Source organism: Emys orbicularis, chromosome 9, assembly GCF_028017835.1.
Source record: "Emys orbicularis isolate rEmyOrb1 chromosome 9, rEmyOrb1.hap1, whole genome shotgun sequence".
Classification (NCBI taxonomy): Eukaryota; Metazoa; Chordata; order Testudines; family Emydidae; genus Emys; species Emys orbicularis.
This window is the reverse complement of record NC_088691.1, coordinates 4,144,397-4,159,762: the sequence shown is the minus strand read 5'-3', so window position 1 is coordinate 4,159,762 and position 15,366 is coordinate 4,144,397. Positions and strand designations below refer to the sequence as shown.

The window sequence follows — 15,366 nt, the reverse complement described above, 5'->3', positions numbered from 1 at the left end:
GCTAGCAGATCTGCCTGTTGGTCTGGGGGAGCCTGCTGTAGCAACGCATTGTCCTCTTTGATGTCATTTTCCTTTGCTTGCAAGGCATTTGCTTCCAGTTATTTGCTTAAAAATACATTACCCATTTATGGTGTTTCACCAGGCATAAATATGGTTTCTTCATGAGTGTGCATGCCTGCTATAATGCTGCCTACATGCCAATTCTTATCCTCCTGGCTTTTTGATGCCAGCTGCAATGGAACTTATTATGCCAACTCGAAAACAATCTACTCTGCTTTAACTGACTTTGAAGATGCTTCCAAAAATTACTGCAGTTCAGGAAGGAGGGTGTTTTAATGATTTGTACCTGATAAACTCGGGCAGAGATAACACACATAATGCTAATACTAATCCGTGGCAGAATGTCACGCCTTCATTTGATAGACCTGGAAAGCCCATATTTTAAAGTTTACGTCGTTCATGGGTGTCATCCATACTGCATGTTGCAGCAAGAATGATGATCGCAGCTTTTGATGTGCTAGGAGCAGACACACAGCAGCTCTGTGTTAGAAGTAGCTTTTGTTGCAAAAGATACTTACGGGGGAGTCGTTTGTGCTCAGCTGGAGAAGTTTCGTAAACTAGGTAAGGACTGTAGATGACTCTGCATAGTATGCCCTGTTTGCATGTAAAAAAAACAACAAAACCTCCCTCAGAAACACTAGCAGTGCTAATGATTGACTATTATTTTAAGGGGATTATCTAATCTGCAGCACAAAGGACAAGAAGGGCAAAAAACAAATGAAGACTGAGTGTGTAATTAGTACAGATTGTTGGAAATACCCTCTGGACAGCGTTGGACTGATTATAAGCAGAAACAGATTTTTGGAGTGTAAATGAAAAAATCTCTTTGTAAAACCAAAAGGCTGCTTTGTAGCAGAAACTGTTGCCTTTTACAGGGTGCATAACAACTCCGACAGTTTACAAGCATGAAGATGGGGATAGTTAGAAAGTGCAGATATACAAGTAGGAAAGTTAATAAGAAGCCTATTTGGTTATTTTACTGTAGTAAATACAGACTGATTGTTCTTAAAATTATTTAAAGTATGTATTTGGGTTTTCCCCCCCTTTCCTTGAAGGTGACTTTTTTTAGATACCGTAAGTCTCCATCACAGGTTTGCTTAGAATAAAATACCATAGGTGGCACTGTATATGTCTGTACTAATAAGGGCAACAATTCTGATCAATACAATATCCATTTTTGCCTCTCTTGGGGGCCATTTCAGGAATTGATCTGATTTGGGAAAATAGTTACTCTGGGTTCTGTGTTTTAGAACTTTGATTTCATTTGTTACGCTTCTTTTTAACAGGGTTATGCCTGAAATAGGTTATCTGGTAACCCCAGAGACACCCTCCTGATTGTTTGACTAGGGTAGTGAAGTAGATTTTATGACACCACATGCTTATTGGAAGTTAAGCAGAATGGACTCAGAACAGCAAATATACAGTTACAGAAATACTATTTATTTGTACAAAAATTAGCTTTAATGCCCTATGTCATGAAAATCGAGCAATAAAATAGGGACAAAGGTCAGCAACAAAATCAATCTGCCTAAAAATACTCAATCAGCCACAAATATACCTAGAGAAGGAAACAACACAAAGTCTTTTTAAAACAAACCTCTACCCAAACACAGAAGTTCAAAGGTAGCTGGGCAGTGGTAGAAATTTGCCACACAAGCCTCTTCACACAATTGTACTGCCATCCTCCACGAGATCCTGAAGATAATTGCTAATGGCTTTGAGATTGCTTCATCTAGTTCCTTAAGTACCCGCAGGTGAATTTCATCATGCCCTGCTGACTTGAATATATCTAACATATCTAAACAATTTTAACCTGTTCTTTCCTATTCTGGCTTTTGTCCCTCCCCCCTTGTTGTTAATATTAATTGTATCAAGCATCTGGCCACAATTAACCTTTTTAGTGAAGACTGAGGCAAAATAGACATTAAACACCTCAGCCTTTTTGATGTCATTCCTTCCCCCACTAAGGGTATGTCTACACTACAGGATTAATTCGAATTTATATAATTCGAATTTAGGAAACCGATTTTGTAAATTCGAATGTATTCGGCCACACTAGGCACCATTAATTCGGTGGTTTGCGTCCAAGCTACCATAGTAGCATCGATTTCCAGAGCGTTGCATTGTGGGTAGCTTTTACATAGCTATCCCATAGTTCCCGCAGTCTCCACCCCCCTTGGAATTCTGGGTTGAGACCCCAGTGCATGATGGGGCAAAAAACATTGTCGCAGGTAGTTCTGGGTACAGCCTCCCCCTCCCTCCCTGAAAGCAACGGCAGACAACCATTTCGCGCCTTTTTTCCTGAGTGAACTCTGCAGACTCCATTCTGCATCAAGCATGGATCCCGTTGTGCTCCAGAACGCAGTCTTGAACATTATAAACACCTCGCGCTTTCTCGTGGAGTTTATGCTTACACAGGACCAGAAACAAGAGGCGAGGAGGAGGAGGAGGCGGCGATTGCAGCGCAGCGACCAGCGTGATGAGGACATGGACACGGACACAGAATTCTCTGAGACCGCGGGCCCCGGTGCTTTGGAGATTATGATGTTAATGGGCCAGGTTATAGGCTTTGAACGCCGATTCTGGGCCCGGGAAACAAGCACAGACTGGTGGGACCGCATAGTGTTGCAGGTGTGGGACGATTCCCAGTGGCTGAGAAACTTTCGCATGCGTAAGGGCACTTTCATGGAACTTTGTGACTTGCTTTCCCCTGCCCTGAAGCGCCAGAATACCAAGATGAGAGCAGCCCTCACAGTTGAGAAGCGAGTGGCGATAGCCCTGTGGAAGCTTGCAACGCCAGACAGCTACCGGTCAGTCGGGAATCAATTTGGAGTGGGCAAATCTACTGTGGGGGCTGCTGTGATGCAAGTAGCCAAAGCAATCACGGAGGTGCTGCTACGAAAGGTAGTGACTCTGGGAAATGTGCAGGTCATAGTGGATGGCTTTGCTGCAATGGGATTCCCTAACTGTGGTGGGGCAATAGATGGAACCCATATTCCTATCTTGGCACCGGAGCACCAGGGTACCCAGTACATAAACCGCAAGGGGTACTTCTCAATGGTGCTGCAAGCACTTGTGGATCACAAGGGACGTTTCACCAACATCCATGTGGGCTGGCCGGGAAGGGTTCATGACGCTCGCGTCTTCAGGAACACCAATCTGTTTAAACGGCTGCAGCAAGGGACTTACTTTCCGGACCAGAAAATAACCGTGGGGGATGTTGAAATGCCAATTGTTATTCTTGGGGACCCAGCCTACCCCTTAATGCCATGGCTCATGAAGCCATACACAGGCAGCCTGGACAGGAGTCAGGAGTTGTTCAACTACAGGCTGAGCAAGTGCAGAATGGTGGTAGAATGTGCATTTGGCCATTTAAAAGGTCGCTGGCGATCCTTATTGACTCGCTCAGACCTCAGCCAAACCAATATCCCCATTGTTATTACTGCTTGCTGTGTGCTTCACAATCTCTGTGAGAGCAAGGGGGAGACCTTTATGGCAGGGTGGGAGGCTGAGGCAAATCGCCTGGCTGCTGATTACTCGCAGCCAGACACCAGGGCGATTAGAAGAGCACACGATGAAGCGCTGCGCATTAGGGAAGCTTTGAAAACCAGTTTCATGACTGGCCAGGCTACAGTGTGAAATTTATGTTTGTTTATCCTTCCTGAAAACCCGCCCCCTTTATTGACTCATTCTCTGTAAGGAACCCACCCTCCCCCTTCCCCCAGCTTGCTTTCAAAGGAAATAAAGTCACCATTGTTTAAAAATCATTTATTCTTTATGAATTGATTATAAAAAGAGGGAGAGAACCTGAGTGGGGTTTGGGAGGAGGATCAGCGGGAAGGAAAAGCCCAGTAAAAAAAGGTTAAGAAAATGGCAGCCTTTTGCTTGGGCTGTCCACTGGGGTGGAATGGGAGGGTGTACGGAGCCTCCCCCCCCCCGTGTTCTTACACATCTGGGTGTGGAGGCTATGGAAAATGGTGAGGAGGTAGGGGGGTTATACAGGGGCTGTAGCGGCACAGAACCTGAGTGGGGTTTGGGAGGAGGATCTGCGGGAAGGAAAAGCCCAGTAAAAAAAGGTTAAAAAAATGGCAGCCTTTTGCTTGGGCTGTCCACTGGGGTGGAATGGGAGGGTGTACGGAGCCTCCCCCCCCGTGTTCTTACACGTCTGGGTGTGGAGGCTATGGAACATGGTGAGGAGGTAGGGGGGTTATACAGGGGCTGTAGCGGCACTCGGTTCTCCAGCAGCCGTTCCTGAAGCTCCACCAGACGCCGGAGCATGTCTGTTTGCTCACGCAGCAGCCCCAGCGTTGCTTCCCGACTCCTCTGATCTTCCTGCCGCCACCTCTCATCTCGAGCGTCTCTCCTCTCCTCACGTTGGTCCCTCCTGTCCTCACGTTGGTCCCTCATGTCCTCACGTTGGTCCCTCCTGTCCTCACGGTCACTGGCTTCTTTCCTATACTTGCAAACCGTCTCCTTCCACTCATTCAGATGAGCTCTTTCATTCCTGGTGGATTGCATGATTTCGGAAAACATCTCTTCTCTCGTTTTTTTTTTACGACGCCTTATCTGGGATAGCCTTCGGGAAGGAGGAGGGAGGCTTGAAACATTTGCACCTGCTGGAGGGAGTGAAAAAAGGAGAGAATTTTTTTAAAAGATACATTTTTCAGAACAATGCTTATACTCTTTCACGGTGTATACTATTCACATTACATAGCACATGTGATTTCTGTGCAAGGTCGCATTTTGCCTCTTAATATTGAGTGCCTGTGGCTTTGCTGCTAGAGATCACAGACGCAGGTCGGGGAAACAGAATTCACCTTGCATGCTGCCATGGTAAGCCACTGTCTTTAGGCTTCTGCGCCCTGCTTTCCCACATACCAAGCAAAGCCCGTTGTGCTGCAGTTTTCCTGTTAGCTTGTTTTCTGCTGCTGAAGGTTAACACCCCCCCCCCATCCAATTCTCTGGGATGAGTGCTTTATCCCTCCCCCCACCGCGTGGCTGGTATCAGGGAAGATCCCTGCAGGAACCAAACTAACACCCCCCCCCCCCACCCGCCATGAATTCTCTGGGATGAGTGCTTTATCCCTCCCCCCACCGCGTGGCTGGTATCAGGGAAGATCCCTGCAGGAACCAAACTAACACCACCACCCCACCCGCCATGAATTCTCTGGGATGAGTGCTTTATCCCTCCCCCCACCGCGTGGCTGGTATCAGGGAAGATCCCTGCAGGAACCAAACTAACACCCCCCCCCCCACCCGCCATGAATTCTCTGGGATGAGTGCTTTATCCCTCCCCCCACCGCGTGGCTGGTATCAGGGAAGATCCCTGCAGGAACCAAACTAACACCCCCCCCCCCACCCGCCATGAATTCTCTGGGATGAGTGCTTTATCCCTCCCCCCACCGCCTGGCTGGTATCAGGGAAGATCCCTGCTAGCAAAACGCGAAAAGCTCTGGGCCAATCCTCCCCCCCCCCTTGCACTTGGCTAAATGCAGGGAAGGATTTCTTTTCAGCCACAGGCAAACAGCCCAGTAGGAACGGCCACCTCAGTCCCCTTAATTAAATTCCCTTATTTCAACCAGGTTACCCTAAGCGATATCACTCTCCTGAGGATTACACAGCAAGATAAAGAACGGATGTTGCTTGAATGCCAGCAAACACCGGGACCATACGCTGCCAGGCTCTGTCAGGCAATGATACCAGATTACTTGCTACTAGCATGGCGTGGTCAAGTGTCCTACCATGGAGGACGGAATAAGGCTGCACTGCCCAGAAACCTTGTGGCAAGGCTTTTGGAGTACCTCCAGGAGAGCTTCATGGAGATGTCCCTGGAGGATTTCCGCTCCATCCCCAGACATGTTAACAGACTTTTCCAGTAGCTGTACTGGCTGCGAATGCATCCCAAGTGCTCAGGGCAAATTAATCATTAAAAATGCTTGCTTTTAAACCATGTTTTATATTTTAAAAGGTAAACTCACCTGAGGTCCCTTCCATGGGGTCATGGTCTTGGGTGCTGGCTTGGGAGGCTTGGGAGGGTACTTCAGTCAGGGTGAGAAACAGTTCCTGGCTGTTGGGGAGAACGGAGAGCTGGGTGCTCTCTGCCAGCTCGTCCTCCTCCTCCTCCTCCTCTTCCCCTTCCGCGGAATCATCAGGTGTCCCTGATGAGATTATCCCCAGCTCGGAATCCACAGTCAGAGGTGGGGTAGTGGTGGCGGCCCCCCCTAGAAATGCATTTAGCTCAGCGTAGAAGCGGCATGTCCGCGGCTCTGACCCGGAGCGACCGTTTGCCTCCTTTGCTTTTTGATAGGCTTGTCTGAGCTCCTTGACTTTCACGCGGCACTGATCTGTGTCCCTATTGTGGCCTCTCTCCATCATGCCCTTGGAAATTTTTTCATAAGTTTTGGCATTTCGTCTTTTCGAACGCAGTTCAGCTAGCACTGAATCCTCTCCCCATATAGAGATCAAATCCAGTACCTCCTGTACGGTCCATGCTGGTGCTCTTTTTCGATTATCAGCCTGCATGGTTACCTGTGCTGATGAGCTCTCTGTGGTCACCTGTGCTCTCCACGCTGTGCAAACAGGAAATGAAATTCAAATGTTCCCGGGGCTTTTCCTGTCCACCTGGCCAGTGCATGCGAGTTCAGATTGCTGGCCAGAGCGGTCACAATGGTGCACTGTGGGATAGCTCCTGGAGGCCAATAACATCGAATTGCGGCCACACTAACGCTAATTCGAATTGACAAATTCGATTTTGGCGCTACTCCGCTCGTCGGGGTGGAGTACAGAAATCGAATTAAAGGGCCCTTTAATTCGAATTAAATGGCTTCGTTGTGTGGACGGTTCCAGAGTTAATTCGAATTAAAGCCACTAAATCCGAATTAAAGGTGTAGTGTAGACCAGGCCAAAGTAGTGGACCTCCATTTTCCTTCGTCTTTCTCTTGCTCTAACATATTTATAGCACCTCTTTTTATTGTCTTTTATGTCCCTTGCTAGGTGTAAATCGTTTTGTGCTTTAGCCTTTCTGATTTTGTTCCTACATACTTTTCTATTCATCCTTAGCAATTTGTTCATGTTTCCATTTTTTGTAGAATTTGTTTTTGATTTTCAGGTCATTAAAGAGTTCCTGATGGAGCCAGATTGGCGTCTTACAATTCTTCCTATCTTTTCTTAGCATCAGGATAGTTTGCTGTTGTGTGTTTAATATTATCTCTTTGAGAAACTGCCAGCTCTCCTGATCTCCATTTTCCTTAGATTTCTTCCCATGGCACCTTACCGACCAGTTCTCTGAATTGGTTAGTGTGCTTTTTAAAAGTCTGTTTTTTCCTTTTAATTTGGCCAAAGAGGAACCAAGACATTTGGTAAAGACAATGGCTATGCAGCAAGCGGAATTTCCATTTTGCAGGAAATTCCACCATTTCAAAATGGATTCTGTCCAAACTGGAACAAAACTATCAAATTTCAAAATTTCCCATGAAAGAAAATTTTAATAAAATTTAGTCAGGTCAATCGAAATGTTTTGTTTTGATCTGGACCTTTAACTTTTTATATGATTAATTATAATGTGAAAAATCAATTTGCAAACAGTCATTTCAAACAAAAAATCAAAATGTTTTGCTCCGAGAAGGACTTTATTAAATCTTTTTTTTAAAAATTTGAATGAAATTCTGTCAAAATCAACACATTTGTGTGAACACTTTCAATTCTGACAGAAAAACATTCCACTGGAAAAAATGTTGACCAGCTCTAGCAAGGACTCTGCCTCAGTAGTAGAGAGGCACGCACCACCGTCTGGAGAGGCACTTTAATGTTTTTCAGAAAACTGTGCAATGGAATATTTATATTCACAGAAGCACCAGTGGTGGGAGTATGAATGTACATGAGAACAACCTTCAGAAAACAGCAATTACAGGTAAATATTTTCCGTTCTTCTTAGCTAGATTTTCATTACTCTAGTGGAATAATGTACCAGCAGTGGTGTCATTTGATTATTCCATAAAAGGCTAACTGCAAAGTAGTCTAATTACCAATTTATTAAATCAAACCATGTAATCATTCCTCTGAAAATAGGTTGCAAATGAAGATGTAAGCAGATTCAGCCATACGTCTATTAAACCGCATTGAAATATGGTCGTTGTTTCTGCCAGAGTGGTATTTCATGACCATAACCGTTGCCACTGATCTGACAGAGATCACCATTCATGGTGAGATATCCCATTACCAAACTTACAGGCACAGTTTTCAGAGATTTTTTTCTTGTTTGGTAGCTTAAAGTTTTGCTTTGTTTGAATGTTCCTCAGTTATTTACAGGGAAGCCGCCATTTTCTGTGACAGGGAGAAGCTAGTGTTTCCTCTCCTCCCACTCTCACCAGGATGCTGCAATCTATACCTCCCCCTTCCCAGCATTCACCATCCTCTTGTGCAACAGTAAACCTTTCCCCTACAGCCTGAGCTTGCGTCCTCGCTGCCTTCCCAGCAGGACCTAACAGACCTGCCTCCTGACTCACCCCCAGACACCTCCTTTACCCAAGTGGGGTCTTCCTGGAGAACCCCCTGCTTTCCAGCTCATTTTCCCCTTCTGTTCTTGATTGTCCTTCTGGACAGCTACCTGTATATCCTCTGCCCTTTCTTAGAAGAGTGGCTCATGAGTAAGGCTGCGATTTAGTCACGGAGGTCACGGATTCCATGACTTCTAAAGACCTCCATGACTTCAGCCAGCCTTGGCTGGGAGCTGCAGGGTCCCCTGCCGCCACCGGTGTCAGGCAGACCTCCCGCCACTCCTGTCCGCCGCGGGTAGCAGGGGGGATCCCCAACATTCCCCGCTGCCACGGGTGGCAGGGGCATCCCCGGAGCTCCCCGCTGCCATGGGCCTCCGCCGCTCCTCGCAGCCCCAGGTGGCCCAGAAACCACCACAGCTGTCTGCTGGATCCCTGGAGCTCCCGAGTTTGGAGCCCCCAGAAGAGGGGGACCCTGGAGCTCCTAGCACCCCCGCAGCTGCCCAGGCTTCTCATTTTATCATGGATATTTTTAGTAAAAGTGAGGGACAGGTCACGACTTCCGTGAATTTTTCATTATTGCCCGTGACCTGTCCCTCACTTTTACTAAAAATATCCGTGACAAAATCTTAGCCTTCCTCATGAGCAGAGCTCATGAAATCATCCTAACCTCACTCACACCTGTGCCTGCACAGAACGTTCTGGGTAGGAAGTCTGTATTTCCATGTGATTCTAGAACTGCTTCAGTCACGGATCCCACAGAGGAATTTGCCATGAGGAACAGGATCTCTCATTGTTCTCCCAGGCCAGGGTCCATGTGAAAGGTACCAAATGATCAGTTCTGGAGACTAAAATGCCTTATTTCTCCGCAGGATAGATATGGCGGAGGTAACAGTTGTGCTATCTTACCACTGTGACTCAAACCTTACTGATGGGACCACCTCTTGGTGTCCAAGGGCAATAAGCTACTTGTCTTCACTTTCAAAGCCCTTCATGGTCAATCCCCACTCTACCTATCATCTCTCCTTCAGTGCTGAGATGTCAGTGCCCGCCTCCCGTCGGCCCATGATGCTGGCTTCCATCGCCAACTTGTTAGAGCTTCAAACAAGCCCCTTTGCGCTTTCTCCCCTGCTGCTGCTCCTGACAGGGAGGTGATTCCCATAAACTTCCACCAAGCTACTCCTTGGCCTCCTCCAAATTCCTCCTTAAAACTCTCCTTTGCCTGAAGCCTACAAAAAACTTGACAACGGTTAGGCCGCTCGTGTGTTGAGATCCCTGTCTATCGCTGATACCGTACTCGTACTCCCCTGTCAGTCTGTCTGCCTGTCCAGCGGTTGCCTCTTGCATTATACGTAGATCGTAAGTCGTTTGGGGCAGGGAGTATCTTCTTGCTCTGTGTTCGTACAGCACCAGCGCAGTGGGGACCGGGTCCATGAGCAAGGCTCCTAGGCACTGTGGTAATACAAATAAATATATTTGGCCTGTCTGCTGAGACTGCCAGTGTTCTTGTGGATTTTATCATACAGATGCCTTTCCATTGAGACCTGAACGGAGACCATTTTGTTCCATACAGGTCACCAAAGAGTCATCCTATAGTAACAATTTTTGGTCACTACTGACCTGGGATAAATTTGAACTATTAAAGGTGAAAGGTGCGATCTTCCATTTCGCTGTCTGCCAAGGGCCGGAATCCTTAAAGCTGCAAGGCTGATGGAAGTTTTATTCTTGCAGGGCACAAATGGGCTTTATCTGCCTCTCAGTTTCAGGATCGCAACTCTGCTTGCGTCACACGCTGCTGAATCTGCATTCAGCTCTCTGGAGCAAGAGAGCGTATAGAAAAGAGGACTGTGGGAGAAGACGACTTGTGGGCAATCAGTGGGAATCTCTTGGATGAGTTAGACTGACAATTGGCGTGTGCGTGTGCATGTGTGTGCGCGTGTGTGTGCGCGTGTGTGCGCGTGTGTGTGTCCTTTCAATAATTGTCGATTATTATTTCCTTTGATGATTGACTCACTTGCCTTGCTAATGTCTTTCTGCTTTGCTTTGCTGTATGTGTGGTTACATTGGTTAAGACATATTGTCACTGCTTTGGCCGTGATGTTTATTAGGCTGATGGGGTTGGGTTTTTTGCTTGAGTGTTTTAGTCACTTGGCTCTTCTCTCAAGGGGGGCGGGGGAGTGTTTTGATACTAGCCAGTAAGTGCCTTGGTCTGCCCAAGTGGTGATCCAAACTGACCCTGTCTTAGGGGACTGAGCCAATCCACTGAATGGATTGTGGGCCAGAGTCTCCGCCGGTGTTAATCAGTGGGACTCCGCCTCTAATGACACGAAATGGGACAATGCAAACCAGTGTTCCCTAGCGATGGGTTAATTGGCTCGCAGTGGACAGTAGATCGTGGGAGGCTTGGCCCCAAGCGCAGAGATGGAGGGAAAAGGCAACAACAAAAATGCAAAGCAGAAAAAAACGAACTGGGGAAATTTGCACAGAAAAGTCCACGTCCCCTTCGCACTGAAGGCCTGGTTCTCCATTGCTGCAAATGGGCTCTAGGTTCCGGAGGCTTTTGTCGCTGCAGGCCAAAAACTGCCTTTGCTTTTCCTTCTCTAGCTAAGTATTGCGAAATGTTCCCTGTTCGGGTTGTTCTGTCTGGCTTTGTTGTTGTTCTTTCCCTCTGTCTCTTTACTGCAAGTCCGGCATCTAGGATTTACTGTTCGATGGGACTTTGCGCCCACTGTCAGGGGACAGGCGCTTTTACCAGTCAGCAGTTGGAGCTGCGCAGTGTCTCCGAGATTTGAAGAGGGTTTTCTTTGACATGGGACATTGGCTTGAGAAGAATTCTTCCCCATCCTTTGAGCGGGAGGCGGTTAGCCTGGAGGTTCCTGTATTACAACACTAGGTCCTGCTTTGCATCTGGTCATTGAAAATGCGTGCAGACAACGTAACAGGTGCATGAAAGGTGTCAGAGAGCACGTATTTTAAAGCTAAAAAAGAAAAAGGGGGGGAAATTCACCCCTGGGCCAGGCCTGAGCAGTGCACCACTTCCATCCTGCTTAAGCTCTCCAAATAGAACGTAAGTGGTGCATCGGCCGTATGCTGGATTTTTGCTTTGAACTAGCGTGACTGGGATTTCTTCACCGCTTCTGCAAACTTGGGCGGTGTGGAAGCCAGACGCAATTTTTGTTTTAAACAAAGCCCAGCTGATTTTCTTTGGAAATAGCTCTCCAGTGACACCCTCCCCATCCGCAGCCCCCGACTCCCACAGGGACAAACGTTCTTGGCACGTACGTTCAGAAAGCACTGGGCAAACATGGAGGGATCAATGCTTCTAACGCCCCGTGGTGGGAAGAACAAAGGATATTAAAGCTCTCGTATGTGAGAAGCTCACATTGGGTGGTATTTTCAAGTGTGCCCAGCACTGGCCCAGCTCTTCTCCCATTCACATCTGTGGTAACCTTCCCTCCCACCACCCTGAAAAAAAAATCCAATGGGAACAAAATGAAACCAGCGCTGAGTGGTTTTGTAGACCCACCCGTTGAGTCCCTGGCTGCTGCGGCAGATGTTACATTAATGTTGCCAGATATGCTGCCAAAACTCTGCAAGGCTGGGCCCGGTATGAGATTAACATCTGTTATGCAGGTTTTCAATGGGTGACCTCCGCCATCGAGCTGAGAACTAGTTCAGGGCCTAGCTGCCGCTTAGGTCCCCCTTACGCCTTGTCTTGAGCCTTGAGCAGAGCATAAATCTGTGCTGGCCTTGTGCACAGAGGTGGATTTCACCCAGTGTGAGTATCCGGCGGTATCCCTAACTACAGGGAGTTTTCCATAGGGGAAGGGCGGCCTTGTGGTTCACAAACTGGAGTAGGGCTCAGCAGATGTGTGTTCAATTCCTGCATGACCTTGGGCAAGTCACTTAATCTCTTTGCACTTCTTCCCCATCTGAAAAATGGAGTTAATATGTTTTCTTTCACTGGGTATTTGTACAGCACCCAGCACAATGGGGCCTTGATCCCAGTGAGGACCTCTAGGCCATCCCATAATAATATAGAATCCATACAGAGCGTCAGGCCAGATGTTGGTACGCTGTGCTCAGTAACAATCTTTCTCTTTCTCCTTTTCAGAGCTGGCTTATGATTTGGATATGGATGACGTTCCCTCAAACAAACAACTTTTGAATCAGCAAAGCAAAGGTGATACCGCGGTTCACAACCTGGGATCAGGAAATACCACATGGAAGCATGTTCCTATCACTGCTATTTTCATGGCAGTCTTTCTTCTGTGGGCCCATTGACTCTGTACAGTAGCCACAACAGATTTTCCTGGGGATCAACTTCTCTCCTTATTTCTTTCTGAAGAAAACATTCTGAACCCCGCTCCTCCTGCAATATAGGCACACTTCCAAAGATTAAGTGAATGACTTACATTTGTTTTGTAAAATAAAATGGTATCTTTACCCCCAGGGGCTGGTTCATGGTGAATTTTAGTGTTAGTAAATCCAGGTAGTGCTTTTAAAAATAATTCGGAAGGGTGATACTACGTTATGTTCATGTCAGTTTACGAAGGCTGAATTTTCATTCCTGTTAAGCAGAAATCCATATTTTGTCTTGAGTTCATTTACCATGCATGGACTAGAGTAGCATCTAAGGTTTAGTGAATATTATCACCAAAGATCAGACCCCCATTCTTGTTTGACTTAACCCAGGTTTTGTCTATAGTTTAAGTAGCATTGGCACCGACTCCAAATTTAATACTCATCCCTGGGAAACTTGCCAGGCACATAATGGTGAGGCCAGGGGGTGGCTTGAGAAACAGAGTGCAAGTCCAAAATGGGGAAGGAGATTAAGGAAGAGAAGGGAACCACTGGCCCAACTGATCAAATTTCAGAAATTCTCCTCTCCCTGGTCCTGATTCTGCTACCTGTGAAGTCAGTAGGAAAACTCCCATTGACTTCATAGGGAGCAAGGGTGGACCCTAAACATTTAGGGCTAGACTGTGACTACGCACTTACACAAGGGAGTAAGAACCAGCCTTCCGCCTTGCAAGGCTACTGCATCTTGAGTCTGGGGACCCAAGAGTAGGTGCTTGTTTATCTCCCGCCCACCAGAGCAGGTGGGCAGGAAATGGGTGGAGCCAACATACCAGCCAGCACAGGGAAAACAGGAAGCCAGCGACTGGTGGCGCCAGGCAGAACTGTGTCTGAGAGGTGGCACATTGCCTCCTGGGGCTATTCCTGGGCTTGGGCTATTCCTGGGCTGAGCCTAAAGACTAAATTACCCTGGAATAAAAAATGGCTAAATCAAAGCAGCCCTGCTGACAGCAGGTTGTTTTGGGACATGCTCTCTTTGATTATCCTCATGGTGGCCTGGGAACACTCGGAACGTGCCACTGTCCTGTCTCCAAGGAGGATGTATTGGCAATGGCAGTACAGGAGGAGAGCAGTACTTCTGGCATTAGAGGGCACAACATCAGCACGTTGTGTTTCAGGCAGTTCTGCTGCTCACTTCCCATGAATCCAAACAGTTCCTGGGAAGCCCCTTCGGAGGCGGCCAGCCAGCCTGTCTCCGAATTCTGGGTCAGCTGGACCTGGTGCGTGTGTCTTGGCACACTGCAGGAACAGACCCTTTTCTTCCTTAGGAAATGTTCACACACAGCTCCAGACAAAGGACAGAGGGTGGTGCTGTGCCATACTTTTGCAGGGCTGAATAACATGCCTCCAACCCGTTGCATAGGTTAAAAGCAAGGACTGGCAGGAGACACACACACACAGCACAATAAGACGTTTATTTGAACATTCTCGTGTATGTTATTTTTGTTAAAATAATTATTTTCTTGGTGGACAACGTATCAAAATCCCTCTTTCACACATTTAAAGCATAGGAAAGTTTTAAACTGGAAACTGAAACTGGCTGCCCTGGGGAAGGCCATCAGCAACCCAGACTGGTGGTCTTCAGCGCACAGTGGACAGCATATGCTTTTGGGCTAGAACCTAATGACATTTTTGGGTTAGGGGCAAGGAAAGTTTGTCTTGGTTCCTGGCCAGAACGGCCGTATATTTCAGCTTAAGGTGTTGGTAGCCCTAGAACTGTATTATATGTGTGCTTTAAATACTTTGTGTCTCAGAGCTTAAATGCTTTAAAAAGCTACTAAGTAAATATCTTTCTGAAAAGTGAACTGCAAAGATTTTTTAAAAGGATAACTTCAAAAGGTGAAAAATATCCAGCTGTTATTTTAAACTGATGGGCCTGATCCTGGTATAAAACTCACTGACTGCAATGGAATTATTCCATATTTGTACCAGGGGGATAGGAGCATCAGGTTGTTAGCACCAATCTCATGGTCTCTCTGCCTGGGTGAGTCAGCCCATGGTTATGGTGTTTGTGCTATAGAAGATCCATTCTGTCCTGAACTGGCGGGTTCCCTCCTGCAGAACTTTCCCAAGAGATTCCCCTTCTCATGCTCAGGCTGAACTCAAAGGGGAACTTTTGCGGATGATTGCACATAAACATTTGTTTAAAGGTGACCTTTTCAAATCATTCTCTTGGTGTCTGTCCGTCCTCCCCCATTTTGGAACTATTACAAAGCAGCTTTTAATTTTTACAAAGCTTTTAATTATCAGCAACCTCTTTGCGGTTCGCCTCCAGAACGTTAAAGACTTTCAAAACTGAGGTTTTGTGGCGCTCAACTGCATTTGTTTCTACCCTTGCAAGCAATGTCTTATGAGTGAGGGTCTGATGCTGCCACCCCCTACTCTTCTTAAACATCCAAATCAATAGGACTCAACTGCTAGGTGTGAGAGTGGATGATAGAATCTATCCCTCAGT

The 15,366-nt window shown here is 46.9% G+C and overlaps 1 protein-coding gene across 1 annotated transcript in view; it reads left to right on the top strand.

Moving 5' to 3' along the window:
• GPC3 (glypican 3) overlaps window positions 1–12,836 on the top strand; it is a 274,404-nt gene extending 261,568 nt beyond the window's left edge. Inside the window, exon 8 of the mRNA XM_065411009.1 lies at window positions 12,667–12,836. Coding sequence (XP_065267081.1) covers window positions 12,667–12,836 — 170 coding nt within the window. The remainder of the gene's footprint in view (window positions 1–12,666) is intronic.
• The last annotated feature ends 2,530 nt before the right edge of the window (window positions 12,837–15,366 follow it).